This window comes from Taudactylus pleione, unplaced genomic scaffold (assembly GCF_031769625.1).
Source record: "Taudactylus pleione unplaced genomic scaffold, aTauple2 ptg000172l, whole genome shotgun sequence".
In the NCBI taxonomy this organism is placed as follows: Eukaryota; Metazoa; Chordata; class Amphibia; order Anura; family Myobatrachidae; genus Taudactylus; species Taudactylus pleione.
Window position 1 is genome coordinate 9,390,655 of NW_028284574.1, and position 14,902 is coordinate 9,405,556.

The 14,902-nt window shown below is 42.7% G+C and overlaps 1 protein-coding gene across 1 annotated transcript in view; it reads right to left on the reverse strand.

Annotated features, from left to right (window-relative positions):
- Positions 1 to 1,542: 1,542 nt before the first annotated feature.
- The window catches only part of LOC148521245 (uncharacterized), a 76,813-nt gene continuing 63,453 nt past the window's right edge, over positions 1,543 to 14,902 (reverse strand). Inside the window, exons 4-5 of the mRNA XM_088475431.1 lie at positions 9,640 to 12,931; positions 1,543 to 2,500 (exon numbers count right to left, since the gene is read on the reverse strand). Coding sequence (XP_088331557.1) covers positions 2,407 to 2,500; positions 9,640 to 12,931 — 3,386 coding nt within the window. The 3' untranslated portion in view covers positions 1,543 to 2,406. The remainder of the gene's footprint in view (positions 2,501 to 9,639; positions 12,932 to 14,902) is intronic.

Genomic DNA, 14,902 nt, shown 5'->3' on the forward strand with positions numbered 1-14,902 from the left:
GTAGCAGCAGGGGCTGAGGCTGTATCGTATTTGTATCTAAAGGTTATGACTGGCTGCTGGCTTGACAATGGTCCTGGAGGGACTGAAACGTCGCTACTATCCATATGCTGCTATAACCTGCTGTTACCAAACCATTTGAATAATTGAATAAACAATATTGAATTGTCTCCTTGGTGAGTGTGTCCTTCTGGAGATATATATATATATATATATATATATATATATATATCTGGAATTGAGAACAAGAAAGAAGGGGCACCACATAGTGCATGAAACTGTAAAACAGATTTTATTGCAGACAGCGGACATAAAACTCGCTCAATGAATATGCGTACCACAATCAGTGGTCCAATACCACCGCAAGTAATAAAAATGAAGAAGCCTGAATATCACCCGAACGTCTCCGGGGACTCAGTCGGCTATTCGATCAGTAATGGAAAAACGCCAGACCACGCCCCAACGAGTTTCGTCATAGACTTCGTTAGGAGGCTGGTGGTATCGGAACGCTAATTGTGGTACGCATATTCATTGAACGAGTTATGTCCGCTGTCTGCAATAAAATCTGTTTTACAGTTTCATGCACTATGTGGGGCCCCTTCTTTCTTGTTCTCAATTCCAGATAAACCAATACCCACTTGGATCCGGGTTTTAACGTGGGGAAGACGCCGGCCTGTATGGTACCTGTGCTATATCTGGCGTCTGTGACACAAATTTACTTTGTTCCAAAAGTCCATTTATTTATTGCATTGCAAAAAAACTTTTCACAGTATTGTGTTTATGCATTGATTGATTGATTGGCACACTGAATTTAAATATACACACACACACACATATATATATATATATATATATATTCAGTATTGCTGCAGTTCATGATTGCACCACTGATATTTATCAACAGTTACCAGTCTAGCAATGTGCAGCTGTGTCTCCTTCCTCTGGCGACTGATGAACATGTGATTTTTTTGTTTTTCTGCTGCCCACTGGAATATACTGTATGCCGATCATCAGTGCATGCGCAGCCCCTGTCCCAGCGACTCAATAATAATACATTTAGCTGAATAAAGATTACTCCTTATCTCCGGCAATAAGGAAAGGATAAGGAATCTTTATTATCGAGGGAATGGCTGCATACGTTACATTGTACATGATGGGGTATATTATGTATTCATGACTGCGGAAATAATCAATCCACACTTATTCAAGTATGTACTTTTTCCGCAATAAAAGGGGAGAGAAAATGGAATGTGATGTCAGTGTGTACATATTGTAATAGCTTGTGAATGCCAGTGACGGAACTCAACACTATTTTCCTTGGCGGCATGGTAAAATGCACAATGTAAAGCTCCTTTAAGGATGGGAGATGTGTGCACTGCACATCACTCGTACAGTGCTTTGCGCATGTACATAGAACCTCACATTGCAGAGTGCGGTGTTCAGCCATGTAAACAAGTGGTTAGAAAAAAAAAGTAAACAACCTGTACATGGAAAGTCTCAAAAGAAAAAAAAAAAAAAGTCTCCATGGAATATTTTGCATAAAATATTTTAATAACTGTAAAATAACATTGAGGAAAGAACATGCAGAAGCTTTATGTAGCCTCAATGAAAAGGCAGAACCAGACTGTTACATTGTCTTCTAAATATATATGAGAAATAAAGGCACATAAAAAGGACACCTGATGCACATATATACATTGAATATACAAACAAAAGTGCTTTCTTTAGAAAATCCTCATGGAGATTTCCTTTAAAATAATATGTACATCATCTACACCGACCATCTTTTTAATAGATATTTATACACTTATAAAACATAACTGCATATAAACCTCACTTCAAAAATATTTAAACAAAACAATTAGATACATGACAATAAGACAAAACAATAGATGAACGAATATCTCAAAGCAGAGAGGGAAAAAACACTAATGTTAAACAATAAAAACTGCCAGATTTGCAATATCTTTCTTTCTAAAACAGAATATATTAAGCTGAAACTAGAACCCAACTTCGTATTGATATTTTAAAGTATTATAATTGGTGTTCCTCCAAAATATATATATTTTTTGCTCACGTTTTCTATGATACAATATTAATATAAAGTTGAAACATTGACAAATAGTATTTTGTATACGTTGGTAGAGTACAACCAGCAACAATAATAAAGCAATTCTATTATAAGCCAATTTCATCTTGGTCAGATAACCATTTTGTGGAACACATAAGAGGATATTGCAAATAGCAAACACCATTTTACAATAATTTCTGCTAAACTCGTACGTTAAGGAATAACCTTCCGTTGCAAAATTCAAAAGTCACTGCATCAAACCAGCAATCTCTCGAAAGAGACTTTTTGTTAGTTTGCAGACAAGATGTCGGGAACCTTGCATTCAGAGCATAGCATGCTCAGAGATAGCCTCCTTGATACGTTTGAGAAATCGGCTGCCTGGTACCCGGTCTGACAGTGAATGTCATGCCTTGCTGGTAGGTGCTTTGTGGTCTAAAAATAGAGCAAAGAGAACAAAACAAAAAACAACCAGTTAAGATTTATATTACTATCTAAGAAATGTAACAAATTAAACAAGCATGTTTCTTGCTGAATGCAAACAAAAAGGGAGATTAAGACAAACAGGATTAATTAACTGTTACACATTTTGGTATAAAATTCATGCATAAAATATGCCAATATTCCCATAAAGAAAAAAAAAAAAAAAAAAAAAAAACACAGTAGACCTGCATATTCTTCCATTATATCTCTATCCAATTATTTGTCTGCTCAGGTGCAAGACCTACCTGCTGAGGGAGAACCTGTGGAATTTCAGCCTTCAATCTCAACAGCATATAATACACCTTTCACATTTAAATATAGTACAATAAAAATAAATACATAACATTAACAGTCACCAAACCTAGGAACAAAGTCTAAATTTAGTTATCATTTCTCAGGTTTATTAGACATTGTCTGCTTGATTATTAGATTCAAGAAACTGATGGGTAAAAGTGAATCAGGGTAAAATGAACTATAGCTATAATGAAGGCTTTCATATAATATCTTAAAATATTAAACAAATTGTTTTTCCTGTACACAAATGCAGTGTAGTAGTATAGTTTCACATGTCAAGCATCCATTACTTGAAAGTTTATTTGACTGAATACTCTCTCAACATATCAACTTCAGTGTTATGGCCACAGACGTTAAGAAAAAAAATCATTAAAATTATATAACAGTGTGAATAACAGCAAAGTGGAGGATCACTGACATTGTCAAAGTACTATTCACAGATATAAACAAAAAATATCTGCGTAAAACATGTCCTTGTTGACACCTTCCTCTTCTACACTCCACCACAATTTTTAAAGGCTCAGAGCTGAATGCCTGTACTATCACTACAATAGTACTCAAGCCCAACCTGTCCACTACCCATAGGAACCAAGACAGAGACAACCAAGCCCTGAAAAACACAATTTTCCATCCAAAATGGATGCCAATCATTACAGGGAATACACTAACTACAGACATGCATTTCAAATGCAAAACAAAATCCTCTAAACCTCTCACATATATAAGGTTAGTGATGGCTGCAGTTTAGGTCAGCTCTGTACCCAACTCCCACAGAATGATCTTCTCACAAGCATAAAACATTTACAAGTGTGTGATGGCAGTGGGTAAGAACAGAGTAAAGTGGAGAGGTACTGCATCATTACATCATGGAAAGGGTTGTGTAGAAGATCTACTGGAAGATCACCTCAGATCCATGTAACCAGAGACTTCAATTGTTATTGTTGTTACTATTGTGCGCCTTTGGCAATCTCTTTAGCTTGTGAAGTCCTGCAAACATAGGGGACTAGTGTCCAGCAACAAGCTTGATGCCAAAGAAAAATATCATGCATATAGATATTCCTAGTTGGGAAACGATCCCAGGAAAACCAGTGAAGCAGTATACAGTTACCACCACAATCCTTTTTAAATAGGCTTCCTCATGTTTTGCATGGTGAAGCTTTTGCCAGTGACACTGGCAATCATCATCATCTACTTATATGGCGCCACAAAATGTTCCGCAGAGCCTTACAAAGTACATATTCAAGTTGTAGACAAGAGACTTACAGAACAATACACTACAGGATCAGGACATGGATAATATATATTGCTACATTAGTGACCCTAACACCCAGATAAGCAACAGAGCATAAGCAACCAAGTGTTAGGTGCCCTAGTGGTGAGTAAGAAGTAGATGAAACTAAAGTAGGGAGAAGCACAAGAGGGTAGAGGGCCCTGCTCGTAAGAGCTTACATTCCAATAACCATCACTGGCCAGGGGGCTTTGATACATTTTTTTTCCCTCTATGGCCCGTATTCAATTTGAGTCGAAAGGTCCAGACTTTTCGCCTGCTGGACTTTTTGCCTCCTTCACCTGTTTTCCAGGCGGAAAAGTATTGCGCACGTGCCTGCCCGCTATTCCCCGTATTCAATTCCAAAGTAGGCGAAATCGGGAACCGGTGAAACTTGGATCAGCGAAAAAAAACCTGGAATTTTTGGGAAAACATCCTAGGACTCCCCTAAAGATGTCCAGACATGGGGGATCACTATGGGTACCCCAGTTTGTGCCTGCAGAAGAAAGTTGGGTTTTAAATAGCCGCGGCAGGTGCATAAATGAGGCTTTGAAGAAGGTGATGCAGAAGAGCATTTAGAAGGTTTTTTGGGGAAAAACAACTATGGCCATCAAATCTGGGGTACTTGAAAATGGGTGCAAGCAGTGGCATAACTAGGGTATTTGGAGCCCAGGGCAAATTTGAAAAGGGAGCCGCCCCCCCATGTGCGCGCGCCGAAGGCGTGCGCGACAAAAAATGCGCTTGGTCACTTAAAAATGGGGCGTGTCAACATGACACACCCCTTTATTTTCAAACTGAACATTCCTATCCATATGCACCTTAACCCCAGTAGTACCCCCAGTATGCAGTTGTGTTCCCTCTCATGCAGGCCCATAGTAGTGCCCCTTATACAGTATCCCCAGTAGTGGTCCCTCTTATGCAGCCCCCAATTAGTTCCCCTTACTCAGTACCCCCAGTAGTGGCCCCCCCAAATGCAGTGCCCCACGTAGTGTTCCCCCTTATGCAGTGCCCCCAGTAGCAGTCCCCACAATGCAGTGCGCCCAGTAGCGGTATCCCCTTATGCAGTGCCCTTTTATATAGTGCCCCCAACAGTAGTCCCCCCCATGCAGTTTTCCCAGTAGTGGTCCCCTTATGCAGGCACCCTGTAGTGATCCCCCCTATAGAGTGCCCCCTGTAGTGGTCCCCACAGTGCCCCTAGCAGTAAGCCCCTTATATAGTGCCCCCAGCAGTAGTGTCCCACCCTCCCATGCAGTGCCCCCAGTAGTGGTCCCCCTGATGCAGGCTCCCAGTAGTGACCCCCCCCCCTATCCAGTGGTCCCTGTAGTGGCCCTTCCTATTATTGCCCCCATTAGTGGTCCCCCGAGTGCAGTGCCTCTAGTAATACTAGGCCCCTTTTAGAATGCCCCCAGTGGTAGTCCCCCCCCAAGTAGTAGTCCCCAGTAGAGTAGCCCCCCCCCAGTAGAGGTCCTCCCAATGGCACCCCCAGTAGATGTCCCCCCCAGTAGTAGCCAACCCCTCCCCCGTTGTGCATGTAGGTTTAAAAATAAATAAATATATATAAAAATACACTTACCTGATTCCACGCTGCTCCTGTCCGCGATGCCGATCCCGCCCTCCAGTCCGCCCGGGCTGGTGCGCTCAGCATTATGGGACTGACGTCATGACGTCAGTCCCATTACCCACTGCAGGAGCCGGACGGAAGTCCGGCTCTTGCAGTGGGTGCTGCAGCAGTCAATGAGAGTCTATCTGACTCTCATTGGCTGCTGTTTAACACACGCATCGCCGCCAGCGATGCGTGTGTTATGCACAGCCTGAGCCCGCCTCCTGGCCCTATTGGGCAAGCGCTCAGGGGGAGGGAACGGGCTCAGGCGTGCAGCACAGGACCGACGCTGGAAGCCTAGCGCCGGTCCTGTGCAAATGTGTAGCGCTGACCGCACTCATTGCGGTCGGCGCTACACTGGCTAACTAGGGCGGGCGGGCCGGTACCATGGCCGGCGGCGCCGCCGCCGGTCCAACGGTGCCCAGGGCACGAACCCCGCTCGCCCTGCCCTAGTTACGCCACTGGGTGCAAGCATATTTTTTAGTCCCTTAAATGATTTTTAAAAATTCTTCAACCCCTGTGGAATCTATTTGGGTACTTTAGAATATGTTCCCATTATTTATTTATAACCCCAAAATGTAAATTTTTTTGTGGGGGGAGGGCGGGGGCTGGGAGGGTTTGGGGTTGTCCCGATTTTTTTTTTTTTTTTTTTTTTAATATACACAGACACTTTTTAGGGACCTTTCCCAGGGGTGCAGGTATTTTTTTAAGCCTGCACCCCTAAACTCCAATTCTACACTAATTTTTCGCCTGCTAAAGGCAAGCAAAAAATGATCCCAATTTTTTTTACATTGAATTTTCACACCTGCGAAAAGTCAGTGAAATTGAATACGGGGATATTGGAAATAGGCGAAAATCACGTCATCGGCGATAAATTATTGCCGATAACGGACTTTTGCCCCATATTGAATATGGCCCTATGTGTGAAACATTTCCAGCATAAAACATTAGTGGAATCTGGTTGGACTATTATGCCAATACACTGAAGATCATAATTATATTAATATAACCATACATATACCGAAGCTGTGTCTGAGCATATTATCGCCACCTGTCAACATAGCCTAAAAACCTCCTCATATATGGTCTATATAAGGAGATGTAGGGCGAGAATACAAATATAAAATTTACCAAATTATTTTTAACAAGTTAAGTGATTAGAGTGAAAGGATGATACCCAAAACATTTTTGCAACACTGGCACCCTCTCCATAATTCTAGTTTCTCCACCACCACGCATGTCTACTACAGTGCTCTCGGTCTCTCAACCCTGCTCTCATACTGTAATAGTTGCCAATGGTGCAGTTCCCTCTCTAAGAGGGGTATTCAATATGAAACGTTAACTTCACTGTTGAAGTTAACGTTTCATACCGGAGTTTTTTCCTGCATTAAAGTCTAGTGCGCGATCCCGCTTATCCCCATATTCAATATAAAATTCACGAAAACGGGAAACTCCGAAGTTGGATTTGCGTAAAGTTACGAATTTTTCCTTAAAATAATTGTAAGACCCCCCTAAAGTTGTAAAAACATGGGGGAACACTATGGGTACCCCCGTTTTAGCCTTTAATTGAAAGTCGGGGATTTAAATAGCCGCAGCAGGTGTTTTTTTCCCGACATTGAAGAAGTGATGCAGAAGAGCACTTAGGTTATTTGTTTCGTTTTTTTAAGTGGTCCCATCAAATTTGGGGTACATGAAAATGGGTACTTGCATATTTTGGTGTCCCTAAAGTAATTTTTTAAAAATTCTGCATTTGTGCACCTGCCGCTATAATTCTATTCTAGAAAACATCTGCAGCATACTTGCAAAATAGCCCTGTACCTATTTCCCTATTGTTTAACAATTTTTTCCCAATTTTTAAATACATTTTTTGGGGTGTCCCTATTTTTTTTTTTAACAGTTCTTTTTTAAATGTCATTCTCAGGGGTGCAGGCTATTTTTCTTAAGCCTGCACCCCTAAACCCCAATTCTGCACTTTTTTTCGACACCTTTTCAATGGTGAAAAGTTATCACCGTTTTTTTTCAAATTGAATAGGGTGTAAAAGTAAAACCTGCGATAATTACGTCATACCTCTGATATTAACGCAAAAACGATGTTATCGCACCCATATTGAATACCCCTGTAAGAGGGCTTGGGAAATACTAGCACATATTTTTTACTATTTATATCAAAATCAAGCATTTGGAACCCTTCCATCTATAAATCTTGTGTTTTTCCCCTAATAGATAATTAACCATATATTTGATGCAAAAGTAACCAGATTATACACCAATATTGTTAGCAACATTTGTAAAGAGTTTACAGTTTGAGCTGAAAAGCATTACCTACAGTAGGTTCTACACAAGCCACCAATTCCTGAAATGATGCAATAGACATTAGAGGGATCACTTCTAAATCTGACATTTTTGTTAGGTCATATTTAGGGGGGCACTCTAGGTGATGTTCTGCTGCTGTTTTTCCCTCTGTCTAGTACTCCCATGCATTATGTGTGGTTGCATTAGTGTTAACTGGTTACGCAATTATGGCTGAGAATTTTGTGGTGTTAACAAATGGGTGTTTCATTTGTGTGTGTGATCCCGACACCAGCATCCCGGCAGCAGTGGAAATCCTGATCGTCCTCAGGCAAAAGCTAATTCAACCCCCAACCCTCTCCTAGTGGTACCTAACCCTAACATATCCCCCCCTGCCAAAAGTGCCTAAACCTAACCCCCCCCATCCCGCCACCTAAACCTAAGTCCCTAAGGGGGGGGGGGGGATTTGCCTAACTCTAACCTCCCCCCAGGGGGTGCCCTAAACCTAACCCCCCACACCCCCCCCGCGCACGGCTATCCGCGCACGGCGCCCCTTCGATCAGGATGTCGGCGTATGTCTAATAACAGGCGTCGGCATATCAACGCCTGTCTTTTGACTCTTGCCGGGAAATGTCAGTCGGGAATCCGGCTGTCGGGATTAGGTCCGCCAGCTTCCCGACTGCATACTTTAAGGGATTGTGCTTTTGAGGATTAGAGCATTATTTTGTCTTTTTTTTTTAAAGTTATATTCCTGGTGAAAGAATCTTGAAGGAAATAGATCATTTCATCATTTGACAATTTTGCAAGCACTTTCTGAAAATTGATTGTCTAATATAATTTTGTGATTAACTGTCACCAGTACACCTATTGCTTTGTGTTATGCATGACTGAAAGTTAATTTAAGAGAAAAAAATAAAAAGTCGAATTTAAAAAAGGTAAATGAGGATGCAACCGCCCCAATTTTTCTTTGAGCACAATTTTAATGTCTGTGACAATGTGAAGTACGATTGAATTTCCTTTTTTTTTTCACCTATCCCAGATTTTGGTTTAAATGCCCAATGTTGACCATGCAATGGAAGCAAATGTTCATCCTCATGTTCTCTCTGAGTATACCTCCCAACTGGCAAAATTAGCAGATAGTGTCCCAACATCCTGATTCAAAGACAGCTAGGGGATATGTCACTCTGATGCTCTTTAAATGCAATGTGCACCAGTGAAGGGGAGTGTGTCACTTAACAGGTCTTTTTTAGGGTAGTGGAATCCCAAAAACATACGGTTCTCAAACTCCACTAAAGTGTTTGACTAGAAGAAACCTTTGTGTTGTAAATGCCTATGATCCCCTTTATCAAATCATAGGAATAATACTAATTTATATTTTTTTTTTTTATAGGGAATTAAACAAGACCAATGGAATAGAATGTAGCATTCCTTTGTAAACTGTTTCTTCATAATGAATGTTCTTGTACAGACCCCCTAAGATCACAAGCCATTGAACAGCTCATAACTCCATGTAATATTCAATATAAGCATATAAAAAATATACAGTAGTATTCCACTTAAAAGGTGAATCAATTAAAAGAACTTATCTACTCCTATGCACTTCTTATTGACAAGTATTATTTAATAAAAGCAAACACTCACTTGTTTGGTGGTTTTCCAACCAGATATTCAGAATTTTGAGATTTGTATTTCATATCAGTAATGGTTGGTGCCATTCTGTTAAGGCTATCAGCAGACACTCTCCTCCCCTGTGACACGTATCTTGAAGTAAGACTGAAACGCCGTGGATCCGGACCCATATTCGAGCCAGACTGATTATACAGATAGGACTTTGGCATAGCAGAAGATCTTAGAGAACCTATATTTTTTCCATAGCTCCTTGAACTCTCTGGCTCAGGTTCAGGCATGTACAGTCGTTTCTTAATCAGAGAGCCTTTCTGCGAATCTCTGGTGTATTCAGTGCTGTAATTACCACTGTATTTGCCAAAGTCACTGTTGCTAGTGGATGTATGAAAAGGCAAAGGCTCACTAGATGTATTCCACTCATAATTTGATACAAAATCAGATTTAAGACTTTTACTGTTATCATGAATATATGATTGTTCCTGCTGTTGCATACTGTATAAGTTGCCACCTAGTCCTGCTGGACTGTTTGTGAACTCTGCTGGTGGAGGTATTATTCCATATTCAAAGTCCTCATTGGCAACTGAAGTTGTAATAGGTGATGGGACAGAGGCAATATTGAAAGTAGGCGAATCAAGTATCGAAGATTTCGACTTCCAATATTCTCCATTTCGGTCTGTAGTTGAAGCCTGTAGACCAGTTGTGTTAGCAACATGCAGATGACTAGAGTTTTCATAATTTGACTTTTGAGAATGCAAACCCAAATTACTTAAGCTAGGTGACTGGAACTCTTCCTCTTTCCAGCTTGATTTGCTATCAGAGTCATTGATTTGATTAGAAATTAAACTATTGACTTCTGTTTCATTCATTTGTCCTCCATTTTCTTTCTTGGGCATAACCACAAAAGTGTTAGTATTCCCCGGATAATACTGAGAGTTCAATGGATTTGTCACAAGCCCACTTTTAACAGAAATTTTTGGCAGATTACTACTTTCTATAGAGCGATTTCCCTTTGTTGCGCGTTTCTTTGCAGCCATGAGCAAAGCCATGGGAGAATTACCTTCTACTTTATCAATGTGTTTTATGTCACTTTCTTCTTGTGATATAGAAGATTCTAGCTTCACAGAAGGTGTTGGAGACACGATTTCTGTAGTATTTGGACCAATATCCATTTTTATTTTCCCATCTGGTTTTGAAGCAACTGATGGATTCAAGGTCCAGCTTCCAGCTGATTCTTTCCTTTCATGATGGGGTTTGTAGGTTGGAATGGTATTGCTCAATACAGTATCTTTTGGAGGGGAATCCAGCACTGGTAATGGTACAGAGGGTTTGGCAATTTCATTTTGTACATTTGAATAGTTTGGCTTCTCAGTTTTATGCTTGGGACTTAGTGGAAGGTAGTCTGGTTCAGGGATCTGAATATCCATTTTATTACTTTTGGGAAGCCAATCAGTAGTGTCTGCATCACCATCCTTTTCAAATTTAGCAGGCATTAGAGGTACTTTCAGCATCAATGAGTTCACTAAAGTGTTTTCTCCACCTCTAGACTGAGGACCATTTCCATTGGTATTCTTTTTATTTATTTCCAGACCTGGTTGAAGCTCACCTCCTTTGTGATCTGTTTTTGGAGAGAACAGAGCTTCTAACTCACCCTTTATTTTGCCAACTCTGATTTTCTGATCATTACTAGAGATGGTAGCTGACTGAGCAGGTCTAACTTCAAAAGACTTTTTTGGGACCTGTTTTAGTGTCTGCTGTTTTTCTTGCAGTGCCTTCAGCAAAGTTAACTGTGACTCTTGACTAGATGTACTACCTGGGTTTGGAAGAGGTGGAGGTGCTGGTGGGGCTTTTGGCGGTGGTGGTGGGGCAAGTAATGGAGGTGAAGGAGCAACAAGAACAGTTTTTGGTTTTGGAGAAGGCAATGGTGAAGCCTGATGTACTGTTGGGATTGAAGCTAGAGGAGCAGGTGGTGGGACAACATGATTCATGGTAATTGAGTTCCTTGGTGGTGTTATATTCGGAACCACAGGTGGTGATGCAGTTGTGACAAGTGACAATGGTGGATTTTGTGGGAACAACATTGGAGGTGGTGGAGGAGCCATAGGGGGTGGTGTAGGTGGTGTAGATTCTTGAGAAAACTCTTCTGAACTCCTTTCCATTTCTAATTTTCTTTTATGTTCTATTCTTGCCAACTCTTTAGGGAGTGTGTCCATTTCTTTTCTTGTTAAGGAATTGGGTTTAGACTGTATATTTGTATATGACGAAATCTCCCCTAGTATTGGTTTAATTGAGATAACTTTCACAGTAGGTTTTGAGCTCTTATATCCTTCCTGTGTGTACCCATCTTTTTTAAGTGCTATTTTATTAAATTCGGTACTGTTCTGGAGATGCTTTGGTCCGTCCCTATTTTTCCCAGAATCCATTGATGCAAACTCACTTTTCATTGTATTAATTTTGTTGGACTGTCTTTGGTACTCGTTAAATCCAGATTCTAATTTCTCTTTATTCTTAATGTCACTATCTAATTCAACTGGGTGTTGTAGATCAGGGATTGCCTTTAAGGAAGAAGGCTTGGAACAAACTGAATCTGTGATATTAACAGTTTTTTCTATTCCATGATCAGAATTTTGTGACAAATCTTGTAAATCTTCCATTATAAGCATTGACTTTCTTTTGTTCAAGGTGTCATTTATAGAGGTTTGTCCCTGCACTGATGCAGAGAGAAGTTTGGCCTGAACACTTGGATTAAAACTAGATGGCACTGGTGATTTTGGAGGCTCGTTGGCATAGCCAATGCTTTGACGTTCCTGCAGCTGCATTGAAGATGTCCTGCTTGGAGCTGGTGGCGGAACCTTGGAATACTTTGGTAAAGTGGATTTAGATTCCATGTCAAAAATGGCCTGTCCATAGGGATGGGAAGAAGGATTTAGAGAAAACCTGTTCGGTAAAGTCATGGGTTGGTCTTTTGACACTGCATTAAGAACAGTTTCAGATTTCCATTTGGAAACATTTGTTTGAGTCTGTTCACCAACTGTTGATAAAGTAGACTGATTTACTGGATTCACAAGATTAGGTGCTACAGAATTTGGTGTGGGTGGTATAAAGTCTGGTGGGCTTGGAGATGCCGGAGACGAAATCGCTGATGAAGGAGGACTTTCTTGTGTTGGTGGAGGTGGAGGAGCCATGGTAGGAGGTGGTGGCGGCGGCATAGATGGTGGTGCAGGGATATCATCAGTCTCATAATTATTAAAACGCAAATCTCCAACCGAACTATACATTCTATAGTTTCCATTCAACTTTGGTCCATTACCTATAATCAAATAAAAACTAAAATTAATTTTCAACCACCATGCAAAACTTTTAATAGCTTGAAAACAAACGGCAGTACATTATTTTATATTGGATTCACCTCTCTTCTACCAATGTAAACAAATCTCGTTAGGTCTACCCCAGCCTTAAGTGTCCGTCTAAGCTCGCAATTAATATTTGACAGTATGTGATATTTTTTTTTTTTAAATAATAAAATCATTAAATACCACCACAGAAAAAGGAATGCTTCACTTAATGTTAAAGTTTTGATTAGATCTAATATTACTTGTCGATTTGTGTTCCCCAGCCTGTGGCATAAGTGCATATCACCAGTCCTACTGTTTTAATTGTAGTACAATCATATTACATATTCATTTGCACTTTTAATTCAGTAACTTCTAAAGCTTAATTTCATTCACTGCATGAGATTCATGTAGCACCATTTCAAGGTTTGATGTGCTGTTCATTCACATATAGTCTTTTGCATACTCCCAAAGGGATGTAGTCTGCATCCCGGTGGTCGGATGCCGGCAGTCAGAATACCGGCGCTGGAATCCTGGCCGCTGACATCCAGAGTATTACGGTTAGGGGTTAGGCAGGAGGAGAGTTCGGGTTAGGGGTGGAGGGTTAGGACCAACGGGGGAACTTCAGGTTAGGCACCCCCCCTCCCAGGGAGGGTTAGGGTTAGGACCCCCAGGGGGGGACTTAATGTTAGGCACCACCCCGGAAGTTTTAGAGTTAGACACCCCCAAGGGAGGGTTAGGGTTAGGTGACTTACCTGCGCCGTCGGGATTCTGCTGCTGTCAGGCTTCCACTGCCAGTATTTCACCCAGCAACTATTAAGCCGCTGGGATTTCATAGATAATGGCAGTGGCGTAACTACCACCCCCGCAGCCCCTGCGATGGCTTGGGGGCGCGAGGGCTTGTGGGGCACTGTGGCTGCAGATTCCATGCGACTAGCCGTCCGCATGAAATCGGCAGAAAAAGGCCCTCCAAAAATGGGCGCCGCCTCTGAGGAGACAGATGCTAGAGGTCCTGCTGGACCCAGGCAGGGCGGTAGTGCGGATAGCACATAAGTGTCGTCTGCACTACACTATTAGTATAACAAACACACAGTCGCCGGCTGCTGTGAGATTGTTTGACTCATCGGCTGCTAAAACAGACTCATCGGCTACTGCACCCACTGCCGGAGCTGGGCATCTTCTGGCTCTCGCAGTGGCTGATGGGAGAGCTCTCCCATCATGCAGAGAGGGCCGGCCCGGGAGGACGCCAGACGGTGGAGCTGATGTTGGAGCGGGGATCAAGGGTCTGTGTCTGGCTGGGGGGGGGGGGGGGTCACTACTACTGGGGGCACTGCTGGGTGGGACTGCTGCTAGGAGTGCTGCTCGGTGGACTACTGCTGGGGGCTCTGCTGAGGGGGAGGGGGGCCTACTACTGCTGGGGGCACTGCTGAGGGGGAGGGGGGCCTACTACTGCTGGGGGCACTGCTGAGGGGGAGGGGGGCCTACTACTGCTGGGGGCACTGCTGGGTGGGACTGCTGCTAGGAGTGCTGCTCGGTGGACTACTGCTGGGGGCACTGCTGAGGGGGAGGGGGGCCGCCTACTACTGGGGGCACTGCTGAGGGGGAGGGGGGCCACCTACTACTGGGGGCACTGCTGAGGGGGTGGGGGGCCTACTACTGGGGGCACTGCTGAGGGGGTGGGGGGCCTACTACTGGGGGCACTGCTGAGGGGGTGGGGGGCCTACTACTGAGGGCACTGCTGAGGGGGTGGGGGGCCTACTACTGGGGGCACTGCTGAGGGGGTGGGGGGCCTACTACTGGGGGCACTGCTGAGGGGGTGGGGGGCCTACTACTGGGGGCACTGCACAGGTGGGGGGCCTACTACTGGGGGCACTGCACAGGTGGGGGGCCTACTACTGGGGGCACTGCACAGGTGGGGGGCCTACTACTGGGGGCACTGCACAGGTGGG